General features: G+C 40.0%; 1 protein-coding gene across 2 annotated transcripts in view; it reads right to left on the minus strand.

Annotated features, from left to right (window-relative positions):
- Positions 1–25,434, minus strand: part of drp2 (dystrophin related protein 2) — a 126,120-nt gene that overhangs the window by 6,536 nt on the left and 94,150 nt on the right. For both annotated transcript variants that reach the window (XM_088432119.1, XM_088432118.1), the window contains exons 10-20: positions 22,791–22,851; positions 20,990–21,051; positions 20,033–20,107; positions 17,380–17,581; positions 15,354–15,439; positions 13,050–13,207; positions 10,102–10,268; positions 9,124–9,235; positions 6,548–6,684; positions 5,239–5,304; positions 682–747 (exon numbers count right to left, since the gene is read on the minus strand). In XM_088432119.1, coding sequence (XP_088288245.1) covers positions 682–747; positions 5,239–5,304; positions 6,548–6,684; positions 9,124–9,235; positions 10,102–10,268; positions 13,050–13,207; positions 15,354–15,439; positions 17,380–17,581; positions 20,033–20,107; positions 20,990–21,051; positions 22,791–22,851 — 1,192 coding nt within the window. The remainder of the gene's footprint in view (positions 1–681; positions 748–5,238; positions 5,305–6,547; positions 6,685–9,123; positions 9,236–10,101; positions 10,269–13,049; positions 13,208–15,353; positions 15,440–17,379; positions 17,582–20,032; positions 20,108–20,989; positions 21,052–22,790; positions 22,852–25,434) is intronic.

A 25,434-nucleotide genomic window follows, 5' to 3' on the forward strand; every position in this document is an offset into this window, starting at 1 on the left:
AAAATGAGCGCAAATTAATTGGAACATGAAGCAAGTAGTTGCTAAATAGTGTAATAGTAACTTGGCAGGACCAGTACTTTTTTCTTTTCAAATTAAGAGCTAATTAATTCTAACACTGAGGCGCTCATTGCTAAAATGTTTTGTAGTGACTTGGCAGGGGCAGACGATTTTTCTTTCCAAAATGAGCGCAAATTAATTGGAACCTGATGCAACTTGTTGCAAGATTGTGTTATAATGACTTTAAAGGAAAAGTAATGTTTTTTTTCCAAATTGAGAGCAAATTAACTGGAACATGAAACAAATTGTTACTAAATTGTGTTATAGTAATTGGGTAGGAAGATTAAAGGATTAAATCTTTCAAAATTAAGAGCAAAATAATTGGAACATGAAGCATTGGAACAAAATTGCATTATAGCGACTTGGGAGGTCCAGTAGTTTTTTTTCTTTCGATTTGAGAGCAAACTCATTGTAACATTGAGCTACTTGTTGCCAATTTGTGTTACAGTGACTAAAGAAGTCCAGTACTTTTTTCTTTTCGAATTAAGAGCAATTTAATTGCAACATTTAGCATTGATCGTAACAGTAACTGCCTACAGGATGCGCTTTCATTTTTTTTTGGGGGGGGGGGGTAAAAAAAGTGCTCACATGCAAGCTGCAAGGCGGCAATGGCGACATACTCACAGACTTTCATCAGGTGAAAGGCTGTCGGTGAAAAAGGAACAATTCTGGTTCTCCATCTCCGCCAATCTACGCACACAAACGCACGCGTTTGCACACAAAAGAGCGGGAGACAAAGTGTCACATCAAATAAAAACGGGATCAAAAATCAACATTTTGATATGCTCCCACACCGGGGAGCTTCATTTTATTTCCACGGCGCCAAAAAAACAGAAAAAGGCGCGGAAAATCAAAGGCGCGCACGCAGCCGATGTTTGTCAAGCAACGCGGCTAGCTTTGACTAGCGTGGACTGCCAGTAAATAGAAAGAAAGAAAAGTGGGCCGTAAACTTCCAAGTGACAAGACTGCAGCGTGGCAGGAACAGAAAAAAAAAAAAACAAAAAAAGAGAAAAGGGTGTCTGCCTGAGAGGAGGATCAATAAAAATGTCAGCTCAGAAGGGCAGATAAAATTTGGTTTCAAAAAAAAATGCGCGCGCCGCCTAACAGCGGGGAGCCAATAAAACAAGACGGCAGCGAGCTTCAGCACCATGGACAGCGGAAAGGTTCCGACTCATGTCGAGATGACTTTCAAAAACATATAGAATATCCAAAATAGAATTAAGAAACATATATTTATTTATATATATATATATATATATATATATATATATATATATATATATATATATATATATATATATATATATATATATATATATATACACATACATACATACACAATATATAATGAATGAATTAATGTTATATCTGTTTTATAAATAATTTATAAAAAGTAAATGTACATTTATTTACCTTTATTTTTCTTTTAAATTATTTTTGTTATATCCTATATAAAATGATATAAATTAATGTTGTATCTGTTTTATATATAATATATAAAAAGTAAATGTACATTTATTTATCTTTATTTTTTATTATTATTTAATTTAATTTAATTATCTTTATATTCTTTAATTATATATATATATATATATATATATATATATATATATATATATATATATATATATATATATATATATATATATATATACATATCCTATATAAAATGATATTAATTAATGTTATATCTGTTTTATATATAATATATATAAAGTAAATGTACATTTATTTATCTTTATTTTTTATTATTTTTATTATTATTTTATTTATCTTTATATTCTTTTTAATTATTTTTATTTTATACATATATATATATATATATATATATATATATATATATATATATATATATATATATATATATATATATATATATATATATATATATATATATATATAAAATACACACACAAAATACGTTTTATATTAATAGAGCTTTTCATCACCATAATGGTTGATTAAAAAAAAGAAAAAGATTCATAATGGTGTCAACTTTCAATATTAAAAAAGCTCCCATATGAAGAGGGGTGTGTATACTTTTGTTGCATCCACTGAATTTGCTCATTGGCCTCTCGCTCTTTTTCGTAAAACAAATTCGAAATGCATGCTTGTAGCGAACCTGGCTTTGAGTTTTTGATTTTGTTTTCTTTTAGTGTCTCGAAACCGTCGAATTTATAAAAATCTAGTCGGCGCAATTCCTCTTTAATTACCGGAAAACCTCATTAACATCCGATTAAAAGAAGTAATCTTCACCTAGGCCCGAATTTAAGGGCTCCAAGTTTATTTTACTTTCTCGGCTCACTTTGTCGTTTTTTACGTGCGGCGCTAGCGCTAACGCTAACGCGGCCGACCGTCTTTTATTGGAAAGTTAGCACGGGAAGTTATATCCTCGCACATGTGAGTGTCTTTGGAGGCGCAACCCAGCAAAAAAACAAAACAAAAAATGGTCAGTGAACCTCGACGTCAAGGATTGCACTTGATGCTAGCTAAAGCCGTCAACGAGGCGAGAAAAGAAAACGGACGTTTGCGTCAGATCTGCGAGTGGCTGTCTGGAAAGTGTACGTGCGCACATTGCTTTTTTTTTTTCTTTTTGGACGAAAAGAATTGGACGTGAAAGGAAATGAAAGAAATGGCGACGTCCCGCGGAGTTCTAAGAAGCAGATTTTTTTTTTTTTCACATCCAGCCCTTAAGAAAAATGAAAAAGACGTTTGTACTGTATAAGAGCTAATGATGAAAGACACAAACTTGTCCTGCGATGATGCGAAGACGCGGAAGGAAGGAAGTTTGCAGCTAGATGTGTGAAAACGTCCTATTTTTTTTCTAAAACGGTCGTAATTCACCAAATACAAGACACGCTTTTTTTCCCCAAAAATGAAGGATAAAAGTTTTGTTTTTATTCAACACCATTTGAGGAAGATCGATCCGTCAGCGACATAAGGCGAGATTTGACGCACACACGCACAGATATTTTTAAATGCAGTGGACACTTCTACTTAGCAAATTAATTTGTTCAGGAAGTCATTTCTCTTGAATCTTTCATAAGTAGAGACGCTTTTTCCATGTAAATAGCCTAATCCGTTCCTAATCCGTATTTCCTTGTAACCCACTTTCAAGTCAGAATTCTGATTTTCTTCTCAGTATTCTGACTTTAGAATTCAGAATAGGTCAGAATTCTGACTTTGTTCTCTGAATTCTGACTTTGATAACAGAATTCTAGCTTCAAAGTGTGAACGCTGAATACATTCACAGAATTCTAACTTTACAGTCATAGTTCTCACTTTAGAATTGAGAATCAGCCCGAATTCTGGCTAAAGAATTCTGACTTTAAAGTCAGAACTTAGTGTAAAGTCAGGTTTCTGACTTTGTTCTCAGAATTCTGACTCTAAAGTCAGAAAACACACTTAAAAGTCAGAATTCTGATTTTCATCTCAGTATTCTGACTTTAGAATTCAGAATAGGTCAGAATTCTGACTTTGTTCTCTGAATTCTGACTTTGATAACAGAATTCTAGCTTCAAAGTGTGAACGCTCAATACATTCACAGAATTCTAACTTTACAGTCATAGTTCTCATTTTAGAATTGAGAAAGAATTCTGATTTTAAAGTCAGAACTTAGTGCAAAGTCAGAATTCTGACTTTGTTCTCAGAACAAAACCCACCTTAAAGTCAGAATTCTGATTTTCTTCTCAGTATTCTGACTTTAGAATTCAGAACAGTTCAGAATTCTTTGTTCTCGGAATTCTGACTTTAATAACAGAATTCTAGCTTCAAAGTGTGAACGCTGAATATATCCACAGAATTCTCACTTAAAAGTGAGGACTCTGACTTTATTTCTGCTCAGAATTCTGACTGTTAAGTCGGAATTCCTTTGAATCAGAATATAGTCCAAATTTGGACTATTATTCAGACTTTAAAGTGCCAATTCTGCTTATATACTCCAAATTCATCAAAAGTTAGCAAGGGGACCCATTTGAGGTCAAACAACCATCAGCTAATATGAGATAATACGGCGGATTTCGAAAACAGGAGAGCCAGCAGAAGATTAAGATGGCCGAATAGATACAATATGCGGCGGCTAACAGATGAGAGTTTTGGCAGCGTGCTAAAAGCGGCAACGTCCTCGGGGGAGTACTATGCAACTGTACGCGCGCGCGCACTCAGAGCAGCCTCTGGGATGTTTTTTTTTTTTTAACAGTCAAGCTACAGGGGACCTGCTTTTTTTGTCCCCACTCTGTTACAGGTCCCAATGATGTGACCGCTTTTGTCTGCACAACACACATAAACCAGAGCGAGCGCACACACTCACGCGCTCTCACACACGTGCCCAACGAACGGAAGTGTGCAGCGGGCCCGTTTAGAGAGACGCTGATCCTTACGGACGGCTCCCGGGGGACCCGTGGGCTCGGCGGCCCGGTCGGCGACGAGCCGCTGGGCGCGCTGGACCCCGCTGACCTCCGCCCACGCACGCACGCACAACAAGAATATATGTGCACACAACACAACAACCTGTTTTAAATCGGCCTCTTTGTGCTGCGGGTAAGAGGAGCCCGTTTGAAAAAATAGAGTACAGACCTGCAAGTCCAACACGTTAAAAAAAAAGAAAATCGGAAAAATTTGTAAAAGGAAGCGTACTTGTATAAAATAAATCCTGGGACTCTTTTGATTAAAATTAATTCGTTGAATCATAATTGTATGATTTTAAACTCTTCATTGCTCTTGGCATTGATAAAAAAAAAACACTTTACTAATTAATTTAATTATTTAAGACCTTAATCAAAAATTTAATCAAAGGAATAAAATCAAGGGAATAAAATCTGATTTTTTCCGAGAAAGTTGAAATCTTTACGGGAATAAACTGTCTTGTTGAGATTTTAAAGATGGAGAACATAACGTTTGTTTCTAAATAATTGAACGAGTAAAACTATCAAATAAAAAAAATATATTTTCAAGAGCAAACTTTTCCCAGCCACTACTGTAGCTTCTATTCTATGTGCCTTATAATGCAGTGCACCTTATATATGAAAAAGTATGAAAATAGACCATTCACTTATAAACCGGTGCGCCTTATAGTGCGAAAACTACATCATTGTGAGAATGAAGTCTTCTGATGTTATAGTCAGAATTCTGGGAATCAAGATTAAGAGCGCGGACGGCGGGGGCGGGAAATTTGCCACGTACCTGCTGGCATAATGCTCGATCCTGCTGTGCGTGTCTGCGTGGGGCAGCTTGGGCGACGAGCACGGCCTGGCAACGACAATCACAGTGGCCGTATATCATCGCCGCCGCGTCCGGGATCGCTCCGTGAAAAGTTAATCCGCGCGATATTGCCGCCATAATCCCCGACGGGAAGCGCCGAGGTTAAGGCGGTTTTCATCAACTTTTGGTAACGAACTCCGGCGGGAGATTGTTTTGGTTCTCGTTATGAGCAAGGTTCCGTTCCGTATCGTAGCACACGAAGCGCATCGAGCGAAGTCCGTACGATTTTTTTGCAGATTCCGATGTTTTTGTTTTTTTTCGGTAGGGGCCTAGTTTGAATTCTCGCCCTCGGATCGGAATCCTGGCGTCGGACTGACTCTGAAAGGATTATAACGTCGTCAAATATAAATATATTTGGACTTTGAACCCCTCGAAATATTTAGCGGCACGCGTACGTTTATTTGCGATGAATTTTCATGTCGCGAGAAAACATTAACAGCTATTTAACGCTGCAGATTTCACAGAGGAATGCGTCGCACGAAATAAAACTTCCCTGCAGCAAATTAAAAGCTTTTTCTTCTCGGATGGAAGCCTTTTGTCAACTACAAGTCCCAGAATGCATAGCAAGAACTTTGCATCGTGGGATTTAGGCCAAGCCACCCGACGAAGTCATTGAAAGGCGTGAAAAGTTTTCCGCTGGCGTTTCCCAATGGTTTTGGGCCGGCAACGCAAAAATTGCTATTGTGCCCCGTTCGCGAGTTGCCGCTGGAAGGATTAAAGTAAAAATCGGGGGAAATCATGATAAAACATCGGGTTTTCAACACGTCCCAAAAATACGTCCGGAATTCTCACTTTAAAGGAAAAAGTTTGAGAATTTGCAAAAACGAGAATTCTCAGGGTAAATGCTAAAAATTCTTGCTTTCAAGGGAGTATTCTGATTAAATTATATCCATTATAAAATATTCTGAGACGCCTGAGAGCAAACTGTTTTTCCCGTTCACTGGCTCTAATCCTCTTCTGGAAGAACATTATGCCGTAAAAGAAGAAAAAAAAAAACGCAGACAGAAAATAACCGCAAACAAACCGAGAGTGAAGAAAAATCAATCAAATCCCGACGCTTCGGGACCTATTGTATTTTGCTTTTACATTTTCCAATTTGTTTTGGGGGCTTTTATTTGTTTTGAACGCCGTTTCTAATTAAACGGCCATGTTCCCCTCTGACTGTTTTGGCGAGAAGGTTGGAAATCTGTGAGACATACATTTTTTTTTTTCCTTTTAAAGTCGGACTCACGTCTCCGAGCTGTCGGCCTCCAGGACGGACTGAACGGGCAGGTAACCTCGCTGGGGGTGCTTGCTGAAGTACTGCTTTGATCGGAATTTGTTCTTCAGAGTCTTGGCAAAGTCCCTCATCTTCTCCCCTGAAGTCGTCTGGGGTCGGATGAAGGCGGCGGAAGGAGCGAGAAGAGGGGTTAGACATTCAAGGATTTTTACTCATCTTCGAAAATGGTGAGGAATAGATGATGCGCTTTGCATAAAAGCACTGGCTAACATATGCGCAGACGGTGGGTTTCTCCCAAAATCGGACGAGCGAGATCAAACCCACGAGAGACGCGTTTGACTCTCCTTGTGTCTTCAAAAGTGATCGGTAGCGACTTGTCAGCAACCAACTGTGTCATTTTGTTGATTTTAGTCCGTTTATTTGCCTCTCAGGCTACCAGCTAGCGGCTAATTTACGCTAAAGATGCTAAATATTGGCAACAGGCGTCGTACAATAAATTGCCAGCGTAATTAGATTATTTTTTAGTGACTGAATGCATAAGAAGGTTGCATTTTTCCCCCTATTTCTGTAAATGCTTTTAATGCCGTAATAATGAGTTATTTATGAATATTTTTTCTCTTCAGCCACTCAAATTCAGCGGCGCCAGTTCTATCTATACATGTGTAGGTGAAATATATTAGCACCCGCAAAAAACATGAAAATTGGTCAAAAAATTGGTCTGTCTTTGTAGTCTGTGACGTGATGATGACACTTTAAGACTTAGCCATTAACCGCTCTCTACCGCCACCTACTGTCTTGAGGTCAAACACAGGTCAACAAAGAATCTGTTTGTTGACAGTTTGCTAAACAAATTGTTGCAAAAATGGCAGGAAAATCAAAGTAATAAATCCTACTAAAATGCATCTCAAAAATGTTCATTATCATGGTTTTATACGGTCCAAAATACGGACAATAATTATTTTTGTACACAAAATCTCGCAAGTGCAGCTGCAATCACATAGAAAAGTCAAAATCATTGCATTTGGAAATTTTACGTTTTAATCACCTGCTGGAAATTTCAGTCCCCTAATGTTTTCTTTTCCATTGAATTTTTATAATTTGTAACATCGTGTCACAAGGGTTTTAATGACATATTTAGGTTGTGTACCCCCTCAAAATAAATCTCATTCTATGCAGGATGAGAAATCTCCAGGCATTCCAAAATCGCATCACGAGCTTTTGTAGCGTCCCCACAAGCTGGTTTTATCTAAAAACAAAAAACAATCTTTCACTTTCACCCCAAAGTTTGAGAAACACCATTAAAGCGCTCCTGCTGACGTTCACATTTCCCCTCCGGCATTCAACATATCGAATCCCTATCGTCAGTCCTTTTCCATCTATAATATAGCATGTTAAGCCGGCTACCAGAAAATATCGATCGCTGAATAAAAAAGTGAGTATGCCATATTTCTAAAATGATTCAACATTTATTAGACGGGAAATCGGCGTCTTGTCTTCTGCTTTTGAATGAAACTGGAAATGCGAGGACCATCATCGGAGGCCGTCTCAAGTGAAAATCAATCCGAGCGTCGTTAACAACGGAATGATTAATAAAAATAAACATTTTTATATCCCAAGACATGAACGGAGCTGTTCCAATTTTTTCCTTTTAAAACGTAAGCTGATAACCAGAGGAAAATAACTGTCCAAGAAAAAAGTTTCATAATATGCCCCCCGCATCCCCAAAAAAAAAAAACCCAAGTAGATTTGTCATTTTAAAGTCAAAATCCTGACATGTAATTCTCACTTTTAAGTCTGAATTCTGACATCCTGGACAATAAAGTCACAATTATCAATTTAAACTCCGAAATCTGACTTCTTAGAATTGTTGATTTCTGCCAATAAAGTCAAAATGTTGAGAATAAAGTCTGATCTCCGAGACTCAATTTTCAATCCGAATTCTGACATCCAAAACAATAAAGTCAGAATTCTCAATTTAAAATCCGAAATCTGACTTTTTATACAATAGAGTTCTGACAATAAAGTCCCAAAATGTTGAGAGTAAAGTCAAAAATTCCGAGACTCAATTTTCAATCCGAATTCTGACATCCAAAACAATAAAGTCAGAATTCTCAGTTTAAAATCCGAAATCTGACTTTGTATACAGTAGAGTTTTGACAATAAAGTCTCAAAATGTTGAGAGTAAAGTCAAAAATTCCGAGACTCAATTTTCAATCCGAATTCTGACATCCAAAACAATAAAGTCAGAATTCTCAGTTTAAAATCCGAAATCTGACTTCGTATACAGTAGAGTTTTGACAATAAAGTCCCAAAATGTTGAGAGTAAAGTCAAAATTCCGAGATTCAATTTTCAATCCGAATCCTGACATCCAAAACAATAAAGTCAGAATTCTCAGTTTAAAATCCGAAATCTGACTTCGTATACAGTAGAGTTCTGACAATAAAGTCCCAAAAAGTCAAAATTCCGAGTCTCACTTTTAGGTCTGAATTCTGACATTGAAGACAAAATAGTCAAAAAAAGTGAAAATTCTCAGGGTAAATTCGGAATGCAGACTTCACACTTTCAAAAGTGTAAATAATGTCCTTACGGGGGTGTAGTACTCCATGATGGGGTAGTGCAGCTTCTTGCCCTTGCTGGTGCGTCCGGTGAGGAAACACGTCTGGCAGATGTCCACGTTGAACTGCTTTAAACTGCGATACCTGCCAGGAGACACAAACTCCCCTTCAGTTACATTTCATTCATGCATGTCCTGCAAGGTGGACCGGATCGGACCGGACCGGACCGCCCGATCATTCCAGGGGGGCCACGTTTCCACTCTGGTCAGAAAACAAAACCAACGATGACTCAGAGTCATCGTGGGGCTTCCGCGTTTTGATCTCAGATGTCTCATTTTTAAAGGCAGAATTCAGATATCCAAGACTTTTGACAATCAAAGCAGAATTCTCAGTTCAAAGTCAGAATTTTGACTTCTAAGACTTCTGCTGACTTCTGACAATAAAGTTAGAATGCTGAGAATAAAGTCAGAGTTCTGCGACTAACGAGAGAATCCCGACTAGATGGAAATCTGAAAATAGTCAGATTTCTCACTTGTAAGAGAAATCTTGCGTTTATTCTTGGAATTCTCACTTGACAGTCAAAATTCTTGATTTAAAGTCAGAATTCTGACTTCTAAGACTTATGACTGACTTCTAAGAAAGAAGTCAGAATATTGACAATTGTCAGAATTCTCAGTCAGATTTCTCAATTCTAAGTCAAAATGTTGCCTTCTGAAAATAAAGTCAGAATTCTCAATCCAAAGTCAGAATTCTGATGTCCGACCTGACAGTCATAATGATGCAAATCAAGTCAAAATTCTGAGCTTAATGTGAGAATTCTGACTAACGTCAAAATTCTGAAGTCTTGGACTCCTGAAAATAAAGTCGGAATTTTGAATCCAAACTTAGAATTCTGACTTCTAAGACTTGTGACAATGATGTCAAAAGGGTGCAAAAAGGTCAGAATCCTGACTTTAAATTGAGAATTCCGCCTTTGCCAGTCAGAGAGCGGCGACTACGGCTCCACCCGCCTGAAGCCCTTGATGGGACATTGTTTGCAGACGTAGCATTTGGCCTGGTGCTTGGTGGACTCGGCCGCAGTCACCCGGTGGAGCACGGGCAGCCAGACCAAGGACTGGGGCTCCAGGCTCATCCAGTCCAGGAAGTCGGACACCTCGATGGCGGTTTTTCCTGAGGCCTGCGCAAACGAGGGAAGACCGATGAGCTGAACATGTTGACGTTGGAACGCGCCTGGAACAAACGTGACCCACTTTGATGGATCCTCATTTGTCAAAAAATTGAATTGAGATATCACGTGGTTTAGTTTTACAACTAATTAACTTTATATGGCGATTTTGGGGCAGAAAAAAAACATGTTTAAAAAACTATAACGGCTAAAATAGCATTTGTTTCCTTTTGTTTTTTAGTTAGGCAAAGAGCTTTGCTTTGTCTAGCGACAGTAACGGCTTTGTTAGATGTGGTTAAAGTCTCTGCTGGGTGCTTTGCATTGATGTGGTAAGCTAAACAAGAGCTGCTTATCTGATAAGCGTTATCACTTCAGGGCATTGTGTTTTCCTTTTTTTCAATCTACAATTCAACAGACCGACAACTCTCGCATGCTCTTCCGTTGTCACGTCTTCCTCGTGCTCCCGAACTTGCCAGCCAATCAGCGTCCACTTCAGGGCGTGGTTAAAAGCTCCGCAACGCCGATTTGCATGATGCAGACCCTTTAACTAAGACCAACAAACCACTTTCATTTTTTTTTTAACTGTCCAAGCGTCCGCCGTTTGCACGCGTACGTCTGCATGATTGCGTCAGCGGCGAGACGTCTATTGGAGACTTCCAGGATGGGATCAAAGTGAAGATGTCCTCATAAAGGAGCCACTCGCTAAGCGATGAAAATCGGCGATGTGCTAAATTCTCATTAAGTCGGCATCTGAGGTGCATTAAGGGCTTGATTTCCCGCGGGGCGTCCTCTGCTGCTCAAGCGAAGCTGCGTCATAAATACATGCATGCGTGTGTGTGTGCGTGTGCGTGTGTGAGAATGTGTGAGAGATTCATCACACGGTGAGCTTTAAAGAAAGTGTAGCCTCTCCTGGGCTTCCTGATCTTTTCGAGCAAGAAGTCAACTTCCAAGCTGTCAAAATTCATCGATTAATCGACAACTAATCGAGTCAGTGTTTAAAATGATAGCAAAATGAGAATACATTTATTTAACATTATGCTAATAAAAATTGGATCTAATGTACAATGTTGTTATTTTTTATATTAAAAACTGTGTTTTAATAGTAAATCAAATAGTGAACTCATTGGGGAAAATAGCATTTTGTAGTATACAATTTCAATAATATTTGATAGTGACAATCCTGCATGTAACATTTAATTTCCATTGTTTACAATTTATTTTTTTTAACAATTGACACATTTTCATTTAACTATGTATCTAAATTTTTTTTTAAAAAAGTACTCATTTATTTAACATTTCCTTCTAATGTTTTAGTACAATTTTAAACACACAAAAAATAGCGAATCAAAACAATTAATTTTAAACTGTGATAAAATCTTGTAATACATAAAGCTCTGATTATTCAATGGCTGTAATATGATAGAGGGTGAAATCAACTCGAATTTCCTTCGTGTTCATTTTGTCACTGAGACTGCGCGCGGAAATAAACGTTGCTCAAGAATGAAACATCGGAATAAATGTGTCATGATCCTTGCTGCGAGGTTTTGGAAAACCTAGTTTGAGTTGACCATGACCTCCGTGTACGACAACGCGGCCCAATAATGTGCGAGCATCAAGTTAATCGCGCCGGCTCATTTGTCTCTGTCGGACCTTTCCCAACGCATGACCCCGATACCTAATGAAGCCGGTCGCAGACTAATCACTGAAATTGTTGTCGACGGCGGCGTGTAATGGCTCTAATTAATTGTGGCCGTGTCAGTTCACGAGGTGATTTCATTTAAGATTACAATCTTAGATTTACACGTCTCCTTTCGCACCCAACCTGCTCCGAAAATGATGTGAAATGAGTACCTAAGGAAGGGGTGTTAAACTTTTTTTATCGTGGGCCACATTGTAGTTGCAGAGAGAGAGAGACTCTTTTTAAGGACGATTAATTTTTACGTGTTTACTTGACATTTCTAGTGATCCAGAAATCATTTGCAAGTCAGCAGGAGCGATAATATTTATTTGAGGGATTATTTTGAGCATGTAAGTTTACTTAAGTTTAGTTTGGGGTCATGCAAAGTGCTTCCTGTGTGATGTCCTTGCAAACGTGCTAAGGACGAGCTAACAAGGCCATCGTCTGTGGCGAAAGCCTAAAGTGGTATGCTACATCTGTGTTTTTATGCGAATATGTACGATGTAAGTCGCGGCTATTGTCAATTTGATGTTTGTTAGTTCTACGGTGTAAATGGTTGGCGGGAAGTGTGGGTGAAACGAGTAAAGATAAAAAGTGGACGAAGACAATAAACATTGGGCCAAAAAATGTTTGCGGGCAAGCAGGCATAATAATAAATGGTAAAAATGCATCGCAAACTGTAAGTAATACGGTAGACATGACGGGTTGTGATAACGTATTACATGAGAGTCATGTCGGCGCGAGCGCCGGTGTCTCGTGTCTCATATTATATGCCAACGATGTTGACTTTCATAATTGAATTTTCTCTCGTTACCAGAGATAATATTTTTCCGCCGAGGCGTTTCGTAAGCTGAATTTTTGGTAGCGGGATACGTCTGTAAGTAACACAAAATGTCCTTTTAGAACTCCAACGATACGGGGACATATAATTGCGTGGAACCCTTCAGTCCCCCGTCATAACTTTCTGATAAATGATCATACTCATCCCATAGTTTGCATCAAGGTGCTGCTTAACGTCCAAATAAATGACATGGAACAAAGCCGGGAGCCAATTAATTTGAATCGGCCGTAGCCGAAAGGAAAAAAGTTGCGTAAAGGAGCAACGGCGGGCTCACCACGCGGAAGCAGCTGCGCACGCTGGGCTCCACGTTGCTGCCCCCGAAGGCGGCCACCTCGCCCAGCTGCCGCGGGATCTGGATGGCCTCGTGCAGCAGCAGGCTCAGGTGGCGCTGGTCCGTCAAGCCGCCGTTGCCCGACACTTGACGGAACAAGTCTGACGGAAGAGACAAGCCCCCCTTTGATTTATGCGCGTGGAAACTTGACCGGAGCAAATTAATAAGGTTAAATGAGATGAATGTTTCATGACAAAAAAAAACCCTCCTCGCTAGCTTAGCTTTGGGCCAATCGGAAATTCTAATTTGCTCGGGACGGATCGTGGCATAAATCACTGCGTTAAAGCTTGAATTTTTTTAAAAGCTTGAAAGCCGACGGAATTTTCTGCTATGGAACAAGTGCAATGTTTTAAGAATAACAATAACGATGACCAACATGAAGTGGATTTTAAGATTTTTATTTGTTTGCTTTTTTTTTTTCAAACCTTGAAAGCCTAGAGAATTTTCTTGCATAGAAAAAGTGTAGTATTTACACTATATACATTACAATAATGGTATGATTTATATCTATTTAGATATAATTATAATACTACTGAATATTATTATGATAATCATACAGCAATATGATCATTACAATGATCACAGAAGTCTTTTTTAGAAAAAGTGTAATCTTTTTCGACTACTACTGCAACTACTACTAATAATTAGAATTATGACTAATCAGAAAATAACTAATTGCGAACCCATTTAGCATGAAAAAAAAATATAAAAAATAATATATATATATATATATATATATATATATATATATATATATATATATATATAATTTTTTTTTCTACGTTGGGCTAGAGGAAGGTCTAAAAAAAAGGCCGGTACTGAATGAGTTCATTGTCGATTATCGTCCGATTTTCAGTGAGAATTTGGCCCACCCCGGCTGAAAAGATATACGCTCCAAACCTTTCTCACTGACTGCGGAGCACTGAAAATATTATATCACGCCATGAAATAAAAAATGATATACCTCCCGAAGCCTTACGCTTCACACCAGTTGGGGCGATGTTTGCCGCAAAAGATTTTCCATGACCTACGCAATCCTGAAAAGTTGTTGGAAAAATGCTGATCCGAGCGTTCTAAAACCACCTTGGTGCTTTTTTTTAAAGCCTCCACGTTAAACGGCCTTCTACATAATCAGCAGCGAGCTTTATAAGATGTTGGAGACGGCATTGGTATGGCGACATGTTTTACGTTCGCGCGCGCTAATTTTACCACGGCGCCGTAATAAATGCTGCCTCCACTAAAATGATAATGTTGCAAAAAATGTTTAAAAAATTCATGTTTGAGAAAGATGCTGACTTGCGGGAGATGGTAAATTGTAGTGCTTGGGCGCAACCGTGAGCGATTCTCCATCATTTGCTCACTATTTATTATGTAGGTATTGTATAATTGAGTCAACTTTGCTCATGGTGTATGCACATGAATTCAATTATGCAAAAAAGAAAAAAAAAGTTCATGGAAATGAATACTAGAATGAGCAATGAAGTAAATCTGCCTTTTTCTTTTCGAAAAAGTCAAACAATGACAGAACAGGTTTTCTTTTCAAATTAAGAACACATTAATTGGAACAAGGAAGCAACTTACAAGTACCCCTGGGATTACAAAAAGGGACTTCTGGGGATACATGAGGTTTTAAGAGGTTTATTTTTGTTGTCAAAACTAACTCAATACTCTTAAAACGCTCAGACAGGAACAGTGATTTATTCTTTTCAAATTAAGAGCAAATTAATCGGAACAAGGAAACAACTGAGTAATGAATATTGCTGGGGGTACATAAATGTACTTTAGGGAGTACTTGATGTTTTAACAGGATTCCATTTTTACAGGCTTGCAGCGAATGAGTTAAAAGCAATTTAAAATAGGACCCACCAAATAGCACTGATATGCATGTGACCGCTATAAACGGCCATTTTCAGTGAATGACTTAATGTCATGACAGAAACAGGACATGTTTCTTTTCAAATTTACAGCAAATGAATTGGAACATGGAGCAAAAAAAAAAAAAAAAAAAAAGCTTCATGTTCCAACCAATTCGCTCTTAATTTGAAAAGACACACGCACTGCTCCTACCTGCAAACGCATGCTTGCAAAACGGGAGTTCTAATCAACTGAGAAGTTCACAAAAGAACAGACTCTTTACGACCCCCCGGCATGGAAAACTCCGCGGCCGCCATTAACGTAAGCGCTTCCCTCCTCCGTTAGAAGCTTTTGTGCACGTGTACGCGATCGCCGGTGCGAGCGGCTACTCACATTTGTATTTCTCCTGGACGTCGGCGCTGCACAAGCTCACCAGGCCCATCTTGAAGCTCAGCACGCGCATCTTGCCGTTGCGGGCGCTAAGCGGAAGGAAAGACCAAGTTTCAGAAGAAGGCGCGGACAGGCGTTAGCCGCGCCTGGGCGCTCTGCCCACCGAGAGGAAGTAACGCGAGGATGAATTACGCGGGTCGCGGCGGGACGCCGCAGGTCAGCGCCACGCTGGGAAATTGTATTAGGGACACGTACGCTGCGGGGACTTGAGGAATTGTTCTTGGGTTTGTGCATGGCGCCGAGATAATACGATCACGCGGCCACACGTGCATGCTAATTGGAACGAGGTACGCTAGCTCGCAAAAGTTGCACTCTCGCTTCATGAAGAAAAATAGATTTTGTGTTTTGAAAGAAAAACACGGGAGGGTGCATTTGGAAACAAATAAATAAATTAAAGACAGACTTTCACAAACAGTGGACCGCACGCAAACGTGTCTCGTTAAAACCCCCAAAATGGCTAAAAGTAATGCTGCGTACTATAAACTTAAAAATCTGATTTTTTTTTTCAACACCATTCGAGGAAAATTGATCCGTCAGCCACATAAGGCGAGTTTTGACGCACAGATGCGCATTTTTATATCAGAAGTTTTCTTATTTACAACAATTAGCGTAACGGGACGAGCAGTTGGCCGTTAGCATCAAGTGCTGGTTGCAGCTAACAACAGCTCGTGTTAGCTGAGGTTGATACGGCATTATTTTCAATCAAAGAAGCGAGCCGACCGAACCAACATCCGAGTTCGTCCTTGTTTACGAGCAGGAATATTACTGTAACGGCGTAAAACTTGTAAAAATGTATTTTTTTCCCAGAGGAATGGATTCATTGCAATTACATTCATTTAAAGTGAACACTGAAATGACTTTTCGGTGATAAAAAAAAACATTATGATTCTTTTTTTGCCCTAAAAATATGATATTGCTATTGTGGCATTATGATATTTTCCCCAAGACAACCTTTTAATTTCTTTATGGTGTTTTTGGGACAGTTATGTTGAACCGGTGCCCAGATTTTGAACCCCATACAGTATAACTGGAGTTTAAAAAACCCCAAAACATCCCGGCTAAATTCCGAGCCATATTTATTTAGAAGCCAAACGTAATGAGTGGTATTTATGCGGAGGGTGAAGTCTCTGATTGTCTCATTAGCGGCAAGTACTTAGGAGCAAGCGGGCCAATTTACAAGACTCGCGGGACTCCTCGCTTGTCTTTCTCTTTCCACGCCGTCTTTCTTTTTCGTTACTCTTTGGAGACAATAAGGAGCAAAAAAATTGTGTTGAAAGAGGATTTGTCTCGCAAGGCAAGATTGATCCCACCCGTGCACTATTGGAGCTTTAAAGACGTCTGTACACAAAGCCGCCGAGACGACCAATATGTTTTTTTGTTTTTTTTCGACTTATGGATGTCATATTTTGCCATAAAAGCTGTCATATTTGGCCACAGGGCTGTGATGCGTAACACGAAGGCGTTAGCTGTCGTGCCTGATTAAAGCTCAATTAATAACTGTGCATCTTATTGACTCAACTGATGCCGGATAATTAGCGCGGCTTGCCGCAAAGCCAACGCAACCACAATTAAGGCTCGGAATTGACTTTGCCCTCATTTGTATTGGAGGTTGTCTTCATTCCTGAGAACGCAGTCGTTCAACTTGAAAGAAACTCATTCGATTTCAAGAGTCTATCTGTCTATCTATCTGTCTGTCTGTCTATCTATCTGTCTATCTATCTGTCTATCTATCTGTCTATCTATCTATCTATCTATCTATCTATCTATCTATCTATCTATCTATCTATCTATCTATCTATCTATCTATCTATCTATCTATCTATCTATCTATCTATCTATCTATCTATCTATCTATCTATCTATCTATCTAGCCAGCTAGCTAGCTGAATAGCTACCTAGTTAGCTTACTATTTTTCAAGCTCGCTAACTAGCATCTATCTATCCATCCGTTTATATTGGTGAAGCCCACCTGTCGTAGACGTTGAGCAGCCAGTTGAGACACATGTCCACGCAGAGCGGAATGTTGACCAGAACAGTCCTCTCCTCCTCCAGCTTCTCGTAGAGCGCCGTCAGGCCGTGGATGACTTCCACCACATCCATCGTGTGCTCAGCCTGATGAAGCTCCTGGTCTCGAAACACCTCGGCGAGGTTGCTAAGAGCCACTAAATCCACTAAGAAGAACGGGAAACAATTACCTAAAGACTGCATGTGTACTTCTCAAACCTGGGACGAGTAAAAATGATAAAAACGAGTCTGGGTAGTCGCACACGACTACTAAATTCAATCCAGGTGCAAAGACTCATGAGAGAGAGAAAACCATTTTGCAAAAGGGGACGTCTTCAACCTCATCTCAAAGGGTTACTCGTGTGGTTGGAGATTAATTTAAAACGGACTGGCGCCTTAGAACCTCGGTGCTTAGTACCGGAACGAATCTCTCTTAAGCAGGCTCGCGTTGCCCCGCATTAGCGCGTTAGACTAGCCTGGGAATAACGGGAATCTTAACCCTTTAAACGGACGGCCGGTCAGGACTGTCGTTTCTCATTTAGGTAAGTAATAGCCCTGGGGTAAGTGCGAATCTGACAATATTCATCCAGCTCCAGGTCCAATCCTAATTGCGAACCCATTTCCATCACCCGAGACTCAAGAACACGGCTGATTCAGCTTTTTTTTCCTCCACTTAAGCGGATGCTTCGAGTGCCGTGACGCAAATGTGATCTTCCCACTCCTAAAGTCATTTGATGGCGCGTCCCTATCGAGCAGCTAAAAGGCCGCGCCGCTGACGGGAAGTATAATTGGCCCAGATCGATAGCGAGGTTGGAAATAAGGACGCAATCACCTAAAAACGTGTTAGGGACGCGCTCTTTACGCCGCGCCGGGAGGGCGGCTGCAGTTACCCACAAGGCCGGACAATTAAATCCTCTAATGATATGGAGTCAAAGACTGAGCAGATAAGACGGCGGACAAGAGGACGGGTGGCCGAGAGACGCTTCGCCGGAGTTGGTGAGCGGACGCCGGAGTCGACGCCGGCCGGAGGTTAATGGAGGTCAAGCCGACGGGCAGAAGAGGACGTCGAAAATCCCGACGCCATTAAATGGCGATTATCATATTAGCGTCTCTACTGCGGCTGGGGAATAAATCAAGTTCATTTGAATAATTTGTCGTCAAATATCAAAGATTTGAAGGTGGAATGCTGGTTGGAGAACAAATTTGCATTCTTCCTCTGATTGTCTCTTGCCCAGGAAAGGCAAGATAGAAGTTTGTTTTAATTCCGTAGAGATGTTTTTTTAAGTCAACTCAGCATTACTTTGTTTTACTTGTAGTGTATGTGACAGATTAAATTTAGACAAATGTTAATGAAACTGTCTTCTATAGTTTTAGGATAAGCAGTTATAAATGAGAATTGACACCCACAAATTGAATGTCATGTAAAGCATGATAATGCCTTCCAGTGGACATAAATGGTAATTGAACTCTCGTCCCCTGCATTAAACATGATGTTAGATTTTAGCCAAGGTTTAAACCCCTTAGCTGGCTTCGTTTTCGTGTTACACTTATATTACTGTGTTGTGTAACTGAGGAACCACAGACATGGTGTGAACTTTAAGTGTAAGTACTAAAACAAAAACAAAAAAATCCGTGTCCCTGATGAATGACGGACTAGGAAAAAAAAGTCAAATGTTGCCCTCTAGTGGTGGAAGAAGGTTGGGTAAAAATACGGAATTTTGTCTGGCTTGGAAATTGACCGATGGCGGAAAGGGGGCGGAGCTCTGACGAATGACGGACCCACAGAAAAATGTAAATTGCCCACCTCAGACTTTTTAGACACTCATTTAGCCTAACACGAAAATATATGGAAAAAAAAGGGCTTGGAAGCGTTGCTGGTTTTGAGCTTGAGTGTGAGAGATGTTGCGGTTGCCTAACGAGGGCTTCAACCCCGAAGCAGAACACATTCCAGGCTTAACCACGCAGCACAAACTAATTACTTTGTCCTCTAGACCAATTAGTGGCTCTTGATTAACTGCAACAAGGAAGTGGTCATCCCAGGAGCTTGAATTTTTCTTTTCCATGTTTTTTTTCAAGTGTTATGATAAAGAAGGAGCTGCTGCCGAGGGAGTTAACGCATCAAGCTAAAACATATCATCGTGTGCTAACTCGCCAGGGAACAAAGCGGAGCAATGTTTCCAAATGACAAACTCTCACACGATGGTCACGCAATATATGGGAGCGGATTCTAAAGAAGATGATGTCCTTTTGGATTAGCATTGCTACGAGATAACAAAAGGGGATCAATTTCATTTGCATTCATCTGTGATGCACGCGGTTTGAGGCACCAAATCTTTACACGTCTTACTGAATCCAGCCACCAAGTACTTTCTTTCGGTATATTATAGGATTTAAAAAAAAATATATACATATATATTAGGGTAAAGATGGGTAAAGATATGAGTCAATAATGACTCATATCCATTAATCAGGAAGCAAAACATAACATGCATTAGTGATTAAAAAAAAATCTAAAAAAGTGCAAGGCCGCAAAACGTGAACAGCATTATAGCGAGGGAATACCGCAAACACTTGGGTGTTTTTTGGTGCTATTTGGCTCATGTGAAAGTGCGACTTACATCTCAAAGCCTTCTGAACCCGCCGCAGCTTCATGGCCGTCCTGTACGCCGAGAACTTGATGTTGTTCAAATCCGCTGCCGGGAGGGGGGGGGGGGGGGGGGGGGGGGGGGGGGGGGGGCAAAGACACGAGCGCAATTTTACAATCATCATTCTCACGCAAGATGCAGCCAGTTGTTAGTTTGCTAGCATTTGCGGGCGCCTCTTTGTCAAATAAGGTTAACATCACCAGCGCAGGACGCCGTTTAATTACACTTAATGAAAGGTTAAGTGAAAAGCAATCGGCGTAGCAGCGATGCGCTCCCTGAGGTTTTTTTCTTCCATTTTAACAAAACAAAAAAACAACAACACAAGGATCCTTAATGAGATGTGTGACAGCTTGTGCCCTCACAGCTAAAAAGCCTCAAGGTGACGTGATGGCGCTGGAATAGCGTGGCTCCATTCTCTCCTTCACGCTCGTGTTTATACATAAATAGTCCAACGGAAATAGCAGAAAAAACTTCAAAAATCAGATTTTTTTTTTATACTATACAGTCACGCAAAATCCTGTCTCACAGTTTGTTTATAACAGTTTGTTTCTTAATTCTATTTTTGATATTATGTTTTTCAAAGTCATCTCCTTGACATGAATTGGAACCTTGCCGCTGTCCATGGTGCTGAAGCTAGCTGCCGCCTTGTTTTTTTTTTTAAAACAAATTTTATCTGCCCTTCTGAGCTGTGTATAAATATACCTACACACACACACACACACACACACACACACACACACACACACGCACACTCACGCACGCACATTCCTTTTGGATCAGACAAAAAAAATTCTTATTAGAATAAGAAACTAGAGGAAAAATGTTCAATCGGTACTTTGCGGTTTTGGGTTACTGCTAATATTTTTGGTTATGAAATTTCAACCATAAACAGGGAACCCAAAAAAAAAGTAACATGAGCATGTTCCTCACCCAGCGCTTGGTAGAGTTCTGTCATCTTTGGGTGGTCCCAGCATGTGGTCTGGGCCTGATGGCTGCAGAAGACAAAAAAAAAAAATACAAACACTGCTTGACTAACTGCTTCCCATTTGAAATAAAAAAGGAAAACCAGGCATTTAAAAAAAAAACAATAAAAAAGACAAATACTGTACAAGTTTGTTGTTAGTGCCTGTTTTATGAATTTCTTGTTTTTAATAAGAGATTTGAAGAGAATTGGCACCGTCTCATGTCTTCATTTTCTCCAGGCAATTTGAACGCGATTAAAACGGAAGACAGATCCACTGTGCTTTTGTTCTAGGTACGGGGGCTGCTAGGTCAACTTGAAAAAAACAAAACAAAACAGCGAAAGCTCCTGAAGGTTGTGTTGCAAACAATACATATAAATATTCATGAGCCTACCAAGCAGCGCAAATGAGGACGAAAGCAAGCGAAAAAGTGGACGCCAATTGACAACGTAAGTCAATAAATTGTTGCCGCGATAGATTTCATTATCATTTATTGAGCTCGCTTTTTAATAGCAACTTAAGCTACGCTTGGCGTAGAGCGATTGCGCAATTTAACGAGGTCGAAAAATCCGTTTGAACGAATATGCTCGGATTTTATAGACGTATGAGAAAATAAGAATCGCCTTGCAATAAATTAGGGAAATGCGGGAATGCAATGCTGCCGACTGAGAAAAGAGGAGCAGTGATTTATTGATTGATACAGTGGTTCTCAACTGGAAACACGTGAAGGGGATACGTGAGCTGTTGGCAGAGTTTTTCGAGGTATCACGAAATCTCATCTTGGAAGTTGGAATGTTGTGACAGGAACAGTAAATGTTCATTTTGAAAATGAACAATTACAATTAGAACATGAGGCAAAGTTTTTGCTAAATTGTGTTATCGTGATTCCTTTGCAACACGCTGCATGCCTTTATTTTGCTAAGTTTTAATATAATTTAGGAACTGTTTTAATTTCATTTCAAACTAGGAGCAAATTAATTGGAACATAAAGCAAACATTTTGCTAAATTGTCTCCTTTGCAACATGTTGTATGCCTTTATTTTGTTTTAATCTTTTAAAGTGCCACAAAAGGAACTATATAGTTTTCTTTTCAAATTAAGAGCAAATAAATTGGAAACTGAAGCCATTTTATGCTAAATTAATCTATAGCGACTCCTTTGTAACGTGTTGTATGCTTATATTTTATTGAGGTTTAATCTAATTTAATGTTTTCTAGCACCATGAAAAGGAACTGCATAGTTTTCTTTTCAAATTAAGAGCAAATAAATTGGGAATTTAAGCCACCTTTCTGGTAAATCGTGCAATGATGACACCTTTGCAAAATGCCGTTTTGTTTACCTAAGTTATTTGTTTTTAACGGCTTGAAAGGATCAGTATTTTTTTTTCTTTTCAAATTGAAATCAAATTAATTAGAACATGAAGCGAAGTTTTTGCTCATTTCCACCCATACTTTTGGCCTTCGTTTTTGGGGAAGAAAAATAGCCTCTTACACTTGGGGTAATTGATTCCATTCGATCGCAACAGAATCTCAGAATCATTCATTACTAATTATTTTGGAAGTGAGCATTTCCGGGCCATTTTAACTACAGACACATTGAAACTGCTCCATGAGGTCATTGTCACACAAACGATTGGCTTCAAACATCAGTGGGCTGGACGGTGATCCGTGACGGAAAATAAAAACAAAAGGCCCTCTATTTTTTCATGTTTTTGTGGGCGGGGCTGCCCGCGTTGCCAGGGATAAACACAAATGATGATGTTGCACTTACTTGATGTAATACGGCACTTTGTTGGGGGAGATGGCACGCTCCCACGGTATCTGCACTGAACCTGCACACACACCACAGACAAATCTATACGGCGGGAAAAACCGTCCGTGCGCGAAAAGCCGGGGCGCGCCGCCGCAATAGTGCTGCCCGGACGCTCTTGTCCGTCCGGACCTTATTAAGGGGGGCGGCCGCGCAAAGGACAAATAGATAGCGTGGTGTTTGTTTGGCGTGGCCTAACAGGAGGAGGAAGAGGAATGAGGAGGGCGGGCGGGCGGGAGGGAGATAGCGCTCTTATTTCCGCAATGACCTTTGTGTGAATGCAGACACAACACATTGTTATTGCTTCCCAACAAAATACAGTCTGTCAGATATCACAACAATGTCCATTCTGAAGGGGAATGGCGTGGACAGTGGCCATGTTCATATATATATATATATATATATATATATATATATATATATATATATATATATATATATATAGAGAGAGAGAGAGAGAGAGAGAGAGAGAGAGAGCGAGAGAGCGAGAGAGAGAGAGAGGAAAGAGAGAGAGAGAGAGAGGAGAGAGGAGAGAGGAGAGCGAGAGAGAGAAAGGAGCGAGAGAGAGAGAAAGGAGAGAGAGAGAGAGAAAGGAGAGAGAGAGAGACAGAGAGAGGAAAGAGAGAGAGAGAGAGGAGAGAGGAGAGAGAGAGAGAAAGGAGAGAGAGAGAGAAAGGAGAGAGAGAGAGAGGAGAGCGAGAGAGAGAGAGAGAGAGGAAAGAGAGAGAGAGAGGAGAGAGGAGAGAGAGAGAGAAAGGAGAGAGAGCGAGCGAGAGAGAGGAGAGAGAGAGAGCGAGAGAGAAGAGAGAGAGAGAGACACTCACACATACATATATACATACATTAAACATTGTTCGACTTGTTTTTAAATTAAGAGCAAATGAATTGGAACAACTTCAGCCAATGCTGTGCGTTGTAAAATATCAACAAAATCAGACATTTAGCTATTTACTCTGAAAAAAATCTGAAAAAAAATCATTTGGCTATTTACTCTGAAAAAAATTTGAATCATAACTGTCAAGTGCACATATGATTTTCATCCACTTGGCTTAACCACATTTATAACTTTGAATGTGTTTGGCATAGATTTTGTTTTGACTCTTTTGTAATTGCAACAACAGTTTGAGCCCTAAAAGTGACAAACGTTATTGTAGCTCTCACTAAAGTTCCAATACGGTCCGAAATTGTGCACAAAATGGCGCTTCAATATTAGAATCCAAGCATAAAAATGGGAAAGAATATTCCATGTCAGCTGGGGCGTTTTTCGGTTGCAGCCGAGAACGTCATGCTCGAGTTCACCTTGGCAGCTGAACACAAGACAAACTGTTGAAGGCCTCAGCTGTGTGAGTGTGTGTGTGAGTGTGTGTGTGTGTGTGTGTGTCTCCACGCATTACAATTGAGCAAAGACAAGAAAAACGGCAGCGAGCCAAGAAAGTGCATCCTTCTTAAATGGGCCTCGGCTGCTAGCACAAAGCATGAAAATGCGGTTCAAAGCTTTAAGTAGAAATCAATTGGCGCTTATCGTTTTGAAAATGCAATTTGAGTAGTTCTGATGTTTGTTGCTCATGGAGACGACTCGTTTCACCGGTATCGCAACCTAACAAATTCTCAAGGTTGGCTTGCGATGAAGCCACGTCAGGGAGTTTATAAGATTTAAACTGGCTTTCTGCCGGTATAAGCAAATCTAATGTAATGCTTTTTATGAATTAAGGCAGGAAAAGTACATCTTTCAAACTGAAAGCAAATCAATTGGAAAATGAAGCGACTTTCTGCTACATTGTTATGAGTCCATTGCAATACGCTAACATTTTTAACTGTTTTAATACATTTAACATTACTACGTCGCTCCATCCACCCGTCCGTCCTTCCATCCATCCGTTTGTCCATCCATCCGTCTACAGTACTTATCCATTCATCTGTCTGCCCATCTATCCATTCATTTATCCATCTGTCTGTCTGTCCATCCATCCGTTTGTCCATTCATCTTTCCGTCCATCCACCCATCTGTCCATCCTTCCATCACTCAATCCATTCAGCCATCTGTTCATCCATCCATCCATCCATCCATCCATCCATCAATCCCTCCGTTTCTCCATCCAGCCATCCGTCCGTCCATCCCTCAGTCTGTCCATCCATCCATCCATCCCTCAGTCTGTCTATCCACCGATCCTTCCATCCATCCATCCATCCATCCATCCATCCATCCATCCATCCATCCAATCATTAGCCATATCCATCCATCCATCCACCCATCCATCCCTCAGTCTGTCCATCCATCCATCCATCCATCCAATCATTAGCCGTATCCATCCATCCATCCATCCATCCATCCAATCATTTACCGTATCATCCATCCATCCATCCAATCATTAACCGTATCCATTCATCCATCCTTCCTTCCGTCCGTCCGTCCATCCATCCATCCATCCATCCATCCATCCATCCATCCATCCATCCATCCAATCATTAGCCGTATCCATCCATCCATCATCCATCCAATCATTAGCCTTATCCATCCATCCATCCATCCATCCATCCATCCATCTTGTTAGCCACTTAGCCTCACCCGGGCCTAGGGTGAAATCTCAGCTATTCTCATTTAAGC

This window comes from Hippichthys cyanospilos, chromosome 13 (genome assembly GCF_059441005.1).
Source record: "Hippichthys cyanospilos isolate Australia breed blue-spotted pipefish chromosome 13, RoL_Hcya_1.0, whole genome shotgun sequence".
NCBI lineage: Eukaryota > Metazoa > Chordata > Actinopteri > Syngnathiformes > Syngnathidae > Hippichthys > Hippichthys cyanospilos.